This window comes from Madurella fahalii (genome assembly GCF_045866475.1).
Source record: "Madurella fahalii IFM 68171 DNA, scaffold_6, whole genome shotgun sequence".
In the NCBI taxonomy this organism is placed as follows: Eukaryota; Fungi; Ascomycota; class Sordariomycetes; order Sordariales; genus Madurella; species Madurella fahalii.
In genome coordinates this window covers 2225726-2239050 of record NW_027263976.1, presented here as the reverse complement: position 1 = coordinate 2239050, position 13325 = coordinate 2225726, and the positions used below count along the sequence as shown (strand labels likewise).

Here is a 13325-nt window from a genome sequence, read left to right as displayed (position 1 = left end):
ACCACGCGTGTTGTCCGACGATAAACCTTATCGCAACACCTTTCCCTGGGCGTGATCTTTCCCTTTGGCGTCACAATGGCCGTGCACTAGAATTCGGAGTCACCATAGTTTGATCCCGGTTTCCTGCTTGACGGTCAATACCGTGGATCTGAACGTGAACACTTGAGCCAGCCCGGCAAACACACGCGCTCGGCCTGTCAACCCCACAATGGCATCGAACCGCAATTCGTACCTGGCATCCGATGGCCTCGCACAGTCCCGCGTCTTGACAGCTTCGATCTCGTCGCTGTCATCCTCGATCGCTTCACCGCGCAATTCTTCGTCCTCGCACATATCGAAAACATACCGCCAGGCCTCGACATTGTTCCTCACGCGTCGTTTGCCCGAGGCGCTCTCGACCATCTTCCCTCTAGTTTCACCGGCGTCGTCTGACGATTCGAAAGCCCCCTTCGAGCCCGCACCCGTAGCCAGAGCGTCCCGGTCGTCACGGATCAAGGTCTGGAGTCTCTACCTGACCATCCTGAATGCCATTCTCGAACTCGAACCGGACGAGGGCAAGGATGCGTTTGGGACGCAGGAGTGGCGAGCTCTCTGCCAGAAGGTCCGTGAGGGCGAGGTCTGGGAGGAGGTAGTCCGCAATGGTTACCATGGCGTCGAGGGCGACGTAGATGCAGACGTAGTCATCAACCTGTACGGGCACCGGGCTTCCCTTTGCTTTCTTCTAGACCGTCCAACCCCACTAACCTCTCTGAACCGACAAATAGAGCCACTCTCCTCCTCGCGCACGCCAAAACCCAAACCCTCAACCAGAAACGCCTCGAAAACTACCTCGCCGCCGCCCGCACTCCTAATCTAGACCTGTCAGACCGGTTCCCCACGGACCCCGACGCAACCCCCAAGCGCTACCGCTCCCCGTCCGCCGCCAGCCACCGCCGCGGCGGCGGGGCCGACACGCCGCGCGACCTTAACGCGCGCGTCAAGCTCCTCGAGCTCTACACGCTCCACGTGCTGCCGCGCAACAGCGAGTGGGAGTACGCGCGCGAGTTCGTCAGCGTGAGCCCGGTGCTGGACGACGAGCGGCGCGAGGCGTTTCTGCAGGCGCTGCACGGCCTGCAGGAGGAGCAGCTCGAGGCGGAGCGCCGGGAGGAAGAGGAGCGCCGCCGCCGGGAGGAGGCGATCCGGCGCGACGTTGAGGAGGCGAGGCGGCTGCGGGCCGAGAACGAGGCGAGGGAGAGGAGGAGGTTGGAGGAGGAGAGAGTGAAGAGGGAGGAGGAGGCGGCGGCGGCGGCGGCGGCGGCAGAGAGCGCGAAGAGGGAGAAGGCGAAAGAGAAGGGGGGGAAGGCGGTGGTGACAGAGGGGGATTTTGGGATCGAGGGCGGCCCCACCCCCCCGGTGGGTGGGAAGCCGGGGAAGAGTAAACCGCCCGGAGGTGGCCAGGCTGGTGGTGCCACGGGAGGGAGGCTGCAGGGCACGGGAAGAAGGGGTATGGTTGCTGGCTCTGGTTCCGGCGGTAATGGGAATGCGGTTGCTGCGCCTACACTCATGACCAGAGCGTCGATGGTGTTGGGGAACTTGAGGGCGCTGATGGATGAGATTGCCAGGGCGCTTCAGACGAACCCATACGTGCTGTATCGGACACTAGCATTTATTATTGGATTGCTCCTGCTGCTGGGGCGCGGGCGCAAGAGTGTTCGTGAGAGGGTTGCGAGGGTCCTGGGGCTCAGCTGGGGCAAGGTGAAGGCCACGGCTGGCATGGGCACCAAGGTCAGCTACATATAATTAACAAAATGGAGGATTGAGGTTTAATGTGTTATGGAGAATGACAGGCTCCTTTGTACGATTATACCTGCATTGCGAGCTGGGGGGGGGGGGGGGGGGGAGGTTATTTCTTTTGTTTGATGATTGATGGACGGTCTCCTAGTTGTACTCATATCCCACCACACACAGATAGTTTGAGAAATTACAGTGGTAGATAAACCGCGTGGTAGCTGAGTCTTGATATCCCACTCTAAAAAAACCGACTTTAACTCCCCAACGCCATCGAAACCCATGCTGCCGCCCACGTCCTGGGTATGTAGGTATGCATATCCCCCCAACACCTCCCACCGGTATAACCGATCCGCGACGCTGCCCAAACCCGGGCCACCCCGTCACTAAAACGCCGTCCCCCGATTTGTCTTTTTCTGATAGAATAACTATAGCACACAAAATATGTCAGCCCTGTTCTCTCGAACCTAATATGCCATAAGATAAGGGATACTCACATCCGTCCTCGAACTGCCCAGGTTGATAATCTTGGGACACCCGTCCCGGTCTTTCTCGAGCCTCGTGCACTCGAAGCAGTAGAAGGCGTCCGAGATGCCCTCGCCGCCGCACACCACGCACTTGTTCTGGTAGTTGCCGAAGCTGCACTCGTCGCAGATGCGCACCAGCGTTGTCGGCCGCACGTATGAGTCGCACACGGGGCACTTGCCGTCGCACTTGTCGCAGAGCCGGCCAATGGCAATGCCGGATTGCTTGCGGCACATTACTAGGTCGCTGGGGTTTTGTGTCAGTGAGGGTTGGGGAAGAAAAGGGACGGCGAGATGAGCCCGGGGGGGGGGGGGGGGGGGGGGGGGGGACGTACGGATGGTGGCGGGACATGGTGATGGTTTCTTCTGCTGTTTCCTGCTCTGTTGAGGGGGCTGGTTTCGGGGAAAACGGGATTGGACGGAGAAGAGGGGACGAAGGGAGAACCGCGCTCTTTATGTAAAAAGGCTGGTCTGGCGCGACTATGTTGAGGTGGCGCTTGCTTGCCGTGTTAAATTTGTTGTCGCGAGGTTGAAGATGGAAGATGCGAGAGGCGGATTACACGCGACTGAAAATGCTGGGTACGTCAGCGGAAATCTGGTTTCCCAGCCTCGGCATGTGTGGCGTATTCTGTGTAATTTAGGTATAGATTACGGTAAGTTTCGTTTGCGCAAGTGATAATGCTACGTTCGCGGGACCCACTCCATTCCTGGAGCCTCGAGAACAGCTCCGGATAAGCACTCCATTCAAGATGTTAAGGGCTTTATCCCGTAAGTTATCTTGATAAAAACAAAAGTCGCCTACTCGGGACCTTCCTGGACCCGCTTCAGCTTTTCCATATTACAGGGCCGAAGTTAGCTGCTACACATCATTAAGCACGCTGCGATCCCCACCCCCCGCGCACTAAAAGCACCGAAGCACACCCATCCCCAAATTCACTCCGCGTTCATCGCCCTGCAATCGCGCAATCGCGCCGCAACGGCAACGAGATGGCTGAAGCAGAAGATATCATCACGAACAAGCGGAAGGCCTCGACCGAGCCACCAGAGGACGCAACGTTTATCAAACGCACTAAGGTCGAGGACGGCGACGAGAACAGCGGCGTTGGCAGTGAGCTGAGAGAACCGCACAACGGAATCACGCCAATCAAGGAGCCAGGTGGATCACGCACCGAGAAACCGCCTGCAAGCGCACAAGAAACAGGACCTGAGCCCGACGCTCGGCAATCACCAGAGGCACGGCGTCCGTCCGTCGCGGGCGGCTTTCCCGTCCGCAAAAGCGTCAGTCAGGAGGAGAGGAAGCGAGGACAGCGCTTGTTTGGTGGCTTGCTCACGGCCCTGAGTCGGCCCGCGTCAAGCTCCCAGCAACAAAAGAGGCTCGAGATCGAGCGGCGACAGCAGGAAAAGGCACAGCAACGACGGGCCGAGGACGACAAGCGCAGAGCCGAGAAGCTAGAGAAGGTCAGGAGGGCGCGCCAGATTGAGCAAATCAAGCTGGACGAACAAGCGGTATGTGGTCCAGGCCATCTCCCCGTCGAGCATGTGGCTGACCCAGTGCTGCGCAGATGCAATCCCGACATTCTAGTATGCTGGCAAGGGCGCATAGCCTAGAGACAAGAAGCAAGCCCAGTTTGGTAGGCAGATGTCCACCCTTTCAACCCGAAGCCACAACTGACAGATCCACTAGCGCTACCTCCCCTGGGAACTCACCAAAAACCAAGAGGAAACCATCAAAGACCAAATTTATGCCACCCAGGAAACCATCGAGAGGGAAAGGCGCGAATTTAAAGCGCGGAAGGCGCAGCGGCTGAAGGAGTTGGGTATTACTCCGCCGTCACGATCCCCATCCCCTCCACGACAACAGCGGCGGCCGCCAGAGCCAGAACCGGAACCAGAGCAAGGGCAAGAACAAGAGCCAGATGCACAAGCAGAAGAAGCCCCGGTTGGTGAGCCCAAGCATACGCAGCAAGATACTAACCCCGGTGACGAGGCACGGCCGCCGTCAAAGACACGGAATTACCATGACAAGGACCATGATGAGAATGGGGATGAAATGGTACAGGATGAGGAGGACACAGTGATTTACTAACCTTAACCTGCCTCTTCTGCGGCCACGGTGTTCGTTCCGAGTTGATTGCTTAGGTTGTAAGTATAGAAAGTCTTGTACGCGCCCAGGCTGTGTTCTCAAGTGTATTTAGTGACTCATCGTCCCGGCACTCGGAGGATTTATGTGCGGTGAGAGGTATCCCTGGCCTTGAGGTAAGCCAGCAACATGAAGGGGGTTCGGTACCGGCCGTCTCCAGATCAGGGATGGACGTCAGGTGCGTAAAACGTCCGTCGGGTAAGCGTCCGTCGGGATTGCGCGGCGCGTGCTGCCACCTACTGCAGAGTCGGCGGCGCCGAAGATGCCGAAACGCGCGCAGCAGGTCGCCGTAACCAGAAGGTAGCAGCGATTTCGAGAGACACGGCTATGTTCTGGAGAAGGTAGTTCCACGTGTTATCGTACGGTGGCTGGAGCCGGTCGTCTGCACACGGCGACAGAGAGCTATGCGTGCGCGGTAGAGCGCTTAATAATATAGAGAGAAAGAAAAAGGTTGTTTTCCAAAGCGATACCTTGCGTTGACATGACGCTACGACGCTCCATCGCATCCGACAACAGATGCTCGGATTTGCCCCACCTGGCCGCTCGTACTACTGACTCGACATAGAGAATTATACATCCGAAGCAGTTGGTGTGTCTCTGTCTGGCTCGCATTATTTCCACGGCCTCTGATCAGTAATCGAGACTCTCTTGCCATACCCTCGCAACCGGCAGTTGCGCATACCCCTGCTCTGCCATAGATGTCAAGCTCTGCCTCGGTTGACTTGCAGTTGGAGTAGATGCGGGGCCCATGACGTACAGGGGGGTTGTAGGTACCTCCTAAAGCTCCGGCGGGGAGGGGGGGCGGGGAGCTCGCTTTCTTGGTGTTGCCTATCTCAGGCTTCTCCGCCGTATAAAATCCCTTGAGGCCAACTGCAAATTTGCAGGATTCGGTGGGAGATGTTATCGTGTTTCACCCTTTCCATACCTTCCCCGAGCTACTCACCCGCTCCTCACCTTGCTACTCCAGCCTCTTGTAAGTTAAGACTCGACCCCACGCTCCACCCACTCAACCACTCCCAAACCGCCCACCACCCCGTTATTCCAAAACACACCTCCTAACAAGCCATCCCTCAGGACGAAGTTGCCCACCATGGCCGACAAACTCACTCCCACCGACCCGCGCGTCCAGCACCGGACCTTCACCGTTCCCAACACATCCAAAACCTACCACTACCTCCTCGCCGAGCCCCCCTCGGGCACCGCCCCGGTAGCCACGTGCCTCCTCATCCACGGCTTCCCGGACCTCTCGTTCGGGTGGCGGTGCCAGATCCCGCACCTCGCTGGGGCGCTCTCCCTGCGGGTCATCGCGCCGGACCTGCCCGGCTACGGGGGCAGCTCGGCGCCGGCGGAGCTGTCGGCGTACTCGTTCAAGAGCGTCGTCGACGACCTCGCGAGCCTGGTCCGGCACGTCCTCGGACCGGACGCGGAGGGGGAGGGCGAGAAGATCGTCCTGGGCGGCCACGACTGGGGCGGCGCCGTGGCGTGGCGCTTCGCCCTCTGGCGCCCCGACCTGCTCCGCTGCGTGTTCAGCGTCTGCACCCCCTACTGGCCTCCGAGCCCCGTCTACCTCCCCAAGGAGGAGGTGGTCAAGCGGTTGCCCAACTTTGGGTATCAGTTGCAGTGGGAAGGCCACGAAGTCGAGAGGGCGGCCGCAGGGAAGGAGGGGATTAGGGGTTTTTTGAATATCTGTTATGGGGCGAGGGGAAAGAACGGGGAGGCGCCGCTGTTTGATCCCACGAAAGGGGTGAGGTTGGACTTGGTGGAGCGAGGGATGGTTGGAGAGAGTCCGTTGATGAGCAAGGAGGAGATGGATTTCTATGTGGAGGAGTATGCGAGAAAGGGGATGAAGTGGCCGCTGAACTGGTACAGGACGGACAAGGTCAATTTCGAGGAGGAGGTGGAGTTGGTGAAGGCGGAGAGGTTCAGGATCAAGACGCCCGCGCTGATGGTCACTGCGTCGGCGGATCAAGCGCTGCCCCCCACAATGGCGGCAGCGATGGATGAGTACTGTGATGATTTGGTTACGAGGGAGGTGAATGCCAGCCACTGGGTGCTGTGGGAGAAGCCGGCGGAGGTGAATGCGCATATCTCGGAATTCTTGGAGAGGTTTCTGAAGGAGGGGCCACTCAAGGCTTCGATTTGAGGATAGATACAGAGATTGAGGTGTCATAGGAGGGGGTCGGAGTTCGGACTCGTCTTTGGGTATCATACAATGCCGGGAGTGCTAGAAGCCGTCTTCCACTAGTCCCACCAGCGGTTCTCCCGGAAAATCGGTGCCGGCCCCCGTGTACCAACACATAGTAGTACATGTATCTGTAACACTGTTCCACAATGCTCCATCTTGCATGCTAGACCGTCTCAACCCTAGCTTTCTCAAAACCCCGAAACTTAGTAAATCGACCCGTAGATGCGCCGGGAACAATAACACACCTCCGGCTAACTTCACTTGTCGTTCGCGATGAAGGCGTGATCCACGGGAAGTGTGGTCGTCGCGGTATGATGAAGAGAGACTCATCATCATCTAGCATCACCCTGTCGCCAATAACGGCCACTAGCCTGCTCATATGCTTCATTTACGATCGCCCGTCTAAGTTAGGATTTGGCGACTTGAATGCACCCCTCACTTCAGAGAGCGCTTCTGGCCGTCGACGGTAGGCACGGCGGTTTTTGCCTTGTTTGACTTGCCACATATGGCGCATGCTATTTTCTGTGTCAGCGGCAGGCCAAACGCAGACCACAGGGCTCAAGACGCACCGTCTGATCGATAAGCGCACTGGTTACAATACGTGTGCCCCTGGGAGACCTTGACTTTGCACCGCGTACACGAACTCGCATACTGCGCATAAGGGTTCTTTGCCGCCTTGGAGAGCAGCTTGCTCTGCGGAGATGGTCAGTCGATAAGATATACACGGATGATTATGGGCTATTTATGTCGATACACACCTTTGAGACGCCGGTCTGGCCGATTGTGGCTGACTTCTTCCCGAGCGATGACGATGACGACGCTGGGGAGCCGTAATACATTTCGCTCTTCTTCTTGACGCCGGGGGTGGCGAGCGTCGTCTTGTTGAGCTTCTGGCACTTTGCGCAAACCATGGTCTCTCTCTCTCTCTCTTTCCAGCCGAAAATCACCAAGCCGGTTGCGTATCGCAGTGGCGCACAGGCAGGGCCCAAGTCGATATAATGATGATTGTCGTCGATGAGATGAGAGGCGAGGCGAAGCCTTGTAAGAGGCCACGCCAAGGGGCAAGGTTGCTTATGTCATCCCCGAACCAAGCCTCCCGGCTAACCAGGCAAGATTTCGGCAGCGCTGCTGATTGGCCCAGAAGTCGTCCGAAACAGCACCTGCACCTCTTTCACGCAGCAGCCGACGGGCCTGGGTGACGTCCCCAAACGAGTGCGCTAGTGTCCCAAAATCTATTCCTACAGCGGACCCCTTACTTTTGATTGTCTGCGCCGTTCCATACCCTTAAGCTGAACTCGTCGAACGAGTCTCTGCCGACACGCGCATCACTGCAGACACCATCTCGCGATTTGAGAGAAACGTGCCAGGCCCGACGGCTTGTTGACACGTCCCGACTGGCCCTGACAGCCGAGTCTCGCCCTGCACGGCTAGGGCTGACGACGCCAGAAAAGGAGGCTGTGCTTTGCAGCTAACACGACATCCCAACCCCGTCGGCATTTTCGCCCATCTCGATCCCGCCGATTGCTCGAGAATCTCGCCGTGCTTCGCTCGTTTCCGCACGCCTCGCCGTCGATCAATGCTTTGACGCCCGTCTCCGACCACCGCTCGACCCGATTGCCCTGAGCGGCGCCGCCCTCTGGCATGGCTGGCCGTCCACCTCCCGGAGCCTCCTCGAGCTCCCGGAATGACCTGCTGCTCGATCTAGATAATGAACAACCCGTATACCACTCAGGGCAGCGGTCTGTCCTGACCGACGACGATCTCCTCAACTCGTACGCTTACGACCAAGATGGTGCGCCGTCCCGACCCTCCGTATCATACGACGACTTTGTCGGTTCCGCGCAGCCAAGGCAACCCCCCGGAAGGCCACCTCCGGCCGGCCCTTCGAGCTCCGTGGCGCGGCCCGTGGGTCCCTACGGGTCGGAAATAGATAGGCAGTATAGCCAAACATCAGACCTGGGGAACTTTCAGAGGTATGCTGACGACTTTGACGACTACCCGGACGATGGTGGATCCTACTATCACCAGGACGGCGCCATCGCCGGGGGCGGCCCGTCGTCGGAAGCGCGGGGGAACGCGAGGAAACGAAACAGCGTCCTGAGCCTGGGCGGCGGCTTTTTCGGGAAAGTAAAAAACAGACTGGGAATGGGCCAGGGCTACTCGGAGATGGACCTGCCCCTGACCGAGTCGGGCGCCGGGGGCCGAACAGGCACTGGGGTTGGGGCGCCGCCTCCAAAAGAGAAGAAGTTCGACATGGGAAACTTCAAGTTTGGTTTTGGGCGAGCGAAGCCAGACCCATCGACACTCGGACCCCGCATCATACACCTCAATAACCCCCCCGCAAACAGCGCCAACAAGTACGTGGACAACCATGTGTCCACGGCCAAGTACAACATCGCGACATTCCTTCCCAAGTTCCTCTTCGAACAGTTCTCGAAATTCGCCAACATCTTCTTCTTGTTTACCGCCGGTCTACAGCAGATCCCGGGCCTTTCGCCTACTAACCGATACACCACCATCGGCCCCCTTATCATCGTGCTCATGGTCTCGGCAGGCAAGGAATTGGTCGAGGACTACCGGCGGAAACAGGCCGACAAGGCCCTCAACATGTCCAAGGCCCGAGTATTGCGAGGCTCCTCTTTTACCGAGACCAAATGGATCAACGTCGCTGTGGGGGATATCGTCCGTGTCGAGTCCGAGGAACCGTTCCCCGCTGACCTGGTCCTGTTGGCGAGTTCGGAGCCCGAGGGTCTGTGCTATATTGAGACGGCCAATCTTGACGGAGAGACCAATCTCAAAATCAAGCAGGCGCTGCCGGAAACTTCGTCCATGGTGAGCTCGAGCGAGCTAAGCCGACTGGGGGGTAGACTCCGCTCTGAACAGCCCAACAGCAGCTTGTACACATACGAGGCCACGTTGACCATGCAGGCCGGCGGGGGGGAGAAGGAGCTCCCCCTAAACCCTGAGCAATTGCTGCTCCGGGGCGCCACTCTGCGCAACACCCCCTGGATCCACGGCGTTGTTGTCTTTACTGGCCACGAGACCAAACTGATGCGAAACGCGACTGCGGCGCCCATCAAGCGGACAAGAGTCGAGAAGCAGTTGAACATGCTGGTCTTGGTGCTCGTGGGGATGCTGCTGGTACTGAGCGTCATCTCCACAGTTGGCGACCTGATCATGCGGAGTGTGTCGGGCGATGGCCTCGCGTATCTCAAACTCGAGAGACTCGATGGTGCTTCGGCTGTCGCTCGCATCTTCGTCAAGGACATGGTCACATACTGGGTGCTTTTCTCGTCGCTCGTCCCCATCTCGCTCTTCGTCACGCTCGAGATAGTCAAGTACTGGCACGGAATCCTCATCAACGACGACATGGATATTTATTACGATGTCACCGACACGCCCGCGAACTGCCGGACCTCGAGTTTGGTGGAGGAGTTGGGCATGGTCGAGTACGTCTTCTCGGACAAGACGGGCACCCTGACGTGCAACCAGATGGAGTTCAAGGCATGCTCGATTGCCGGCATCATGTACGCCGAGACAGTCCCCGAAGACCGCGTTCCGACCATCGAGGATGGCATCGAAGTTGGCATCCACGAGTTCAAGCAGCTGCGGGAAAACATCAAGGGCCATGCCACCGCCCAAGCCATAGACCACTTCCTTACTTTGCTTGCGACCTGCCACACAGTGATTCCGGAGCAGGACGAGGACGGACGGATCAAGTACCAGGCCGCTTCCCCTGACGAGGGGGCCCTCGTCGAAGGCGCCGTACAGCTGGGCTACAAGTTTGTGGCGCGCAAGCCGCGCGCCGTCATCATCGAGGCGAATGGGCAGCAGCTCGAGTACGAGCTGTTGGCCGTCTGCGAGTTCAATTCGACCCGGAAGAGGATGTCGACCATTTACCGCTGCCCCGACGGCAAGGTTCGATGCTACTGCAAGGGCGCTGACACGGTTATCCTGGAGCGCCTCAACGAGAGCAACCCGCACGTTGATGTCACCCTCCGTCATCTTGAGGAGTATGCGTCGGAGGGGCTGCGGACACTCTGCTTGGCCATGCGCGAGATTCCGGAGCACGAGTTCCAAGAGTGGTTCCAGGTCTACGAGAAGGCGCAGACGACGGTTGGCGGCACCCGCGCCGAGGAGCTAGACAAGGCTGCCGAGATCATCGAACATGACTTTTACCTTCTCGGAGCCACCGCCATTGAGGACCGGCTGCAGGACGGCGTGCCCGAGACTATCCACACGCTTCAGGAAGCCGGCATCAAGGTCTGGGTCTTGACTGGCGACAGACAAGAGACCGCCATCAATATCGGCATGAGTTGCAAACTTCTCAGCGAGGACATGATGCTCCTGATCGTCAACGAGGAGAGCGCAGCCGCGACGAGGGACAACATCCAGAAGAAACTGGACGCCATCCGGATGCAGGGCGACGCCACTATCGAGACGGAAACGCTAGCGCTTGTCATTGACGGAAAGTCGTTGACTTACGCTCTGGAGAAAGACCTAGAGAAGCTCTTCCTCGATCTCGCCGTCATGTGCAAGGCAGTCATTTGCTGCCGTGTCTCGCCCCTGCAAAAGGCAATGGTGGTCAAGCTGGTCAAGAAGTATCAGAAGGAGTCGATCCTGCTCGCTATCGGTGACGGAGCCAACGACGTCTCGATGATCCAGGCCGCTCACATTGGTATTGGCATCAGTGGTGTGGAGGGTCTCCAGGCTGCACGCAGCGCAGACGTGTCGGTCGCCCAGTTCCGCTTCCTCCGCAAACTGCTGCTCGTCCACGGCGCTTGGAGCTACCACCGGATTGCCAAGACGATTCTATTCTCGTTTTACAAGAACATTACGCTTTATCTCACGCAGTTTTGGGTAGGCATCCCTCACCCCGTCTTGTCATGGTTGTTTGCCCAAGTACTAACCTGCGATAGTACGTCTTCCAAAACGTCTTCTCCGGTGAAGTTATCTACGAGTCCTGGACCCTGTCCTTTTACAACGTCTTTTACACGGTTCTTCCCCCGCTGGTGCTCGGTATCCTCGATCAGTTCGTCTCGGCGCGCCTGCTCGACCGTTACCCGCAGCTCTACAACCTCGGCCAGAAAAACACCTTTTTCAAGATCCGCGTGTTTGCCGCTTGGATCCTCACGGCCGTCTACCACTCCATCATCCTCTACGTAGGCGCCTCCCTCTTCTGGATCCACGACGGCGTGCAGAACAACAGCATCCCCGGCGGGAAATGGCTGTGGGGAACGGCCATGTACGGCGCCGTGCTGTTGACCGTCCTCGGCAAAGCCTCGCTCGTGACCAACAACTGGACAAAGTACCACGTCATCGCCATCCCGGGCTCCATGGCCATCTGGATCGTATTCGTCGCCGTCTACGGCACCGTGGCGCCCAAGCTAGGCTTCTCGACCGAGTACCATGGTTTGATCCCCCGCCTGTTCACGAGTCCCCTGTTCTGGCTGCAGATGCCGACGCTGGCGATCCTGTGCCTGGCGAGGGACTTTGCGTGGAAGTTTAGCAAGCGGCTGTGGAGGCCCGAGGCGTACCACCATGTGCAGGAGATTCAGAAATATAATATTCAAGATTATAGGCCACGGTATGTTTTTCTCTTTTCTATTTCTTCTTTTTTATAGCCTTCTTCCCCCGAGAATCTGTTTTTGCTTGGGAGTCCCTAGGAGCTAATCTTGAGATTAAAAAACAGAATGGAACAATTCCAGAAGGCGATCCGAAAGGTCAGGCAGGTACAGCGCATGCGCAAGCAGCGCGGGTATGCCTTCTCGCAGGCCGATGAGTCACAGACGAGGGTGCTGCAGGCGTATGATACGACGCAGCATCGCGGGAGGTACGGCGAAATGGCGAGTTCGAGGCCGCACTAGTTTTTACTCCGTTCTTTTTGGGCTGTATCATTTTTTGTACTGCGTTTTCTAATGAGTGATTGATTGGTTGGTTGATTTGGGGGGTGTGGTGCGATGGAATGGCATGGGATGGGATGGAAGGGAAGGGAAGGGAATGGGCTGTGCGTGGAGTAGAAGGGAAAGGGGGGTGTTGTGTTGGTCTCTGTTTGGTGGTTGTTGCTACGCGGGCTATCGTTGTCGTATGTTGTTGTGATGTTGCAGAAGTACTTTGGGGCGGTTGGGTAATCCCATCCTCGTTCTTTGACCATGAGCCGTGAGGTGTTCTGGACGTGTTTGGTCTTCGATGGGTAGCAGTGTTTCTGTGGTTTTTGTTGCTGCTGATGTTGTTCTCATTGCTGATACTTGAGTGTTTCGGCTCAGGGGGATTCTTGCTCCGCACATTCAAGGCGTAACATGCCGGCTGACGAGAAAAGATGACGAAGATCTGTCACGAAGCATGAGGCATAGCTACGGCTCTCTTAATTAGATCGCTGTTCTGGCTGTATTTGTATGGAGATGCAACGTGATGGGATGACCTCTGCTTTCTCTATTTCACCGGAAGTCCTGGGTTTGGTCGCCTCAACATTAAAGTGGGACACGCTATGGGGAGTTGTGGCCGCCGTGTATTGACTCTCTGCGATGGCTGAGAAGTTGGTTCAACATGGTTAAAGAGCGGTGTACCCCTTTTTGGTCCTCATGAACTCGGAAATCACACATGGGTTGTCATCATGTGCCCTCGGCAAGCCGGCAAAATATCATTCCCTTGATTCATGGAGTTTCGGCATACACACCGCTCTTCACGTCACATCCGTCCATAGCTTCCC

The 13325-nt window shown here is 57.6% G+C and overlaps 6 protein-coding genes across 6 annotated transcripts; 4 read left to right on the top strand and 2 right to left on the bottom strand.

Moving 5' to 3' along the window:
* Positions 1-208: 208 nt before the first annotated feature.
* On the top strand, positions 209-1779 carry MFIFM68171_10700 (uncharacterized protein; the record flags this gene model as incomplete). Its single annotated transcript, XM_071066119.1, has 2 exons — positions 209-690; positions 765-1779. 2 exons carry the CDS (start codon positions 209-211, stop codon positions 1777-1779), a joined length of 1497 nt encoding a protein of 498 aa, XP_070922220.1.
* Positions 1780-2153: 374 nt separating this feature from the next.
* ini1 (Pre-mRNA-splicing factor ini1) lies at positions 2154-2643 on the bottom strand (the record flags this gene model as incomplete). Its single annotated transcript, XM_071066118.1, has 3 exons — positions 2154-2195; positions 2265-2538; positions 2627-2643. 3 exons carry the CDS (start codon positions 2641-2643, stop codon positions 2154-2156), a joined length of 333 nt encoding a protein of 110 aa, XP_070922219.1.
* Positions 2644-3278: 635 nt separating this feature from the next.
* Positions 3279-4377, top strand: MFIFM68171_10698 (uncharacterized protein; the record flags this gene model as incomplete). The annotated part of the gene is made up of 3 exons (XM_071066117.1): positions 3279-3797; positions 3854-3922; positions 3976-4377. 3 exons carry the CDS (start codon positions 3279-3281, stop codon positions 4375-4377), a joined length of 990 nt encoding a protein of 329 aa, XP_070922218.1.
* Positions 4378-5521: 1144 nt separating this feature from the next.
* MFIFM68171_10697 (uncharacterized protein) lies at positions 5522-6574 on the top strand (the record flags this gene model as incomplete). The annotated part of the gene is made up of 1 exon (XM_071066116.1): positions 5522-6574. The coding sequence occupies one exon, from the start codon at positions 5522-5524 to the stop codon at positions 6572-6574; it is 1053 nt and encodes a 350-aa protein (XP_070922217.1).
* A 477-nt stretch (positions 6575-7051) lies between these two features.
* MFIFM68171_10696 (uncharacterized protein) lies at positions 7052-7527 on the bottom strand (the record flags this gene model as incomplete). Its single annotated transcript, XM_071066115.1, has 3 exons — positions 7052-7131; positions 7186-7309; positions 7375-7527. The coding sequence occupies 3 exons, from the start codon at positions 7525-7527 to the stop codon at positions 7052-7054; spliced, it is 357 nt and encodes a 118-aa protein (XP_070922216.1).
* Positions 7528-8257: 730 nt separating this feature from the next.
* Positions 8258-12483, top strand: DRS2 (aminophospholipid translocase; the record flags this gene model as incomplete). Its single annotated transcript, XM_071066114.1, has 3 exons — positions 8258-11476; positions 11536-12203; positions 12309-12483. 3 exons carry the CDS (start codon positions 8258-8260, stop codon positions 12481-12483), a joined length of 4062 nt encoding a protein of 1353 aa, XP_070922215.1.
* Between the last annotated feature and the right edge of the window lie 842 nt (positions 12484-13325).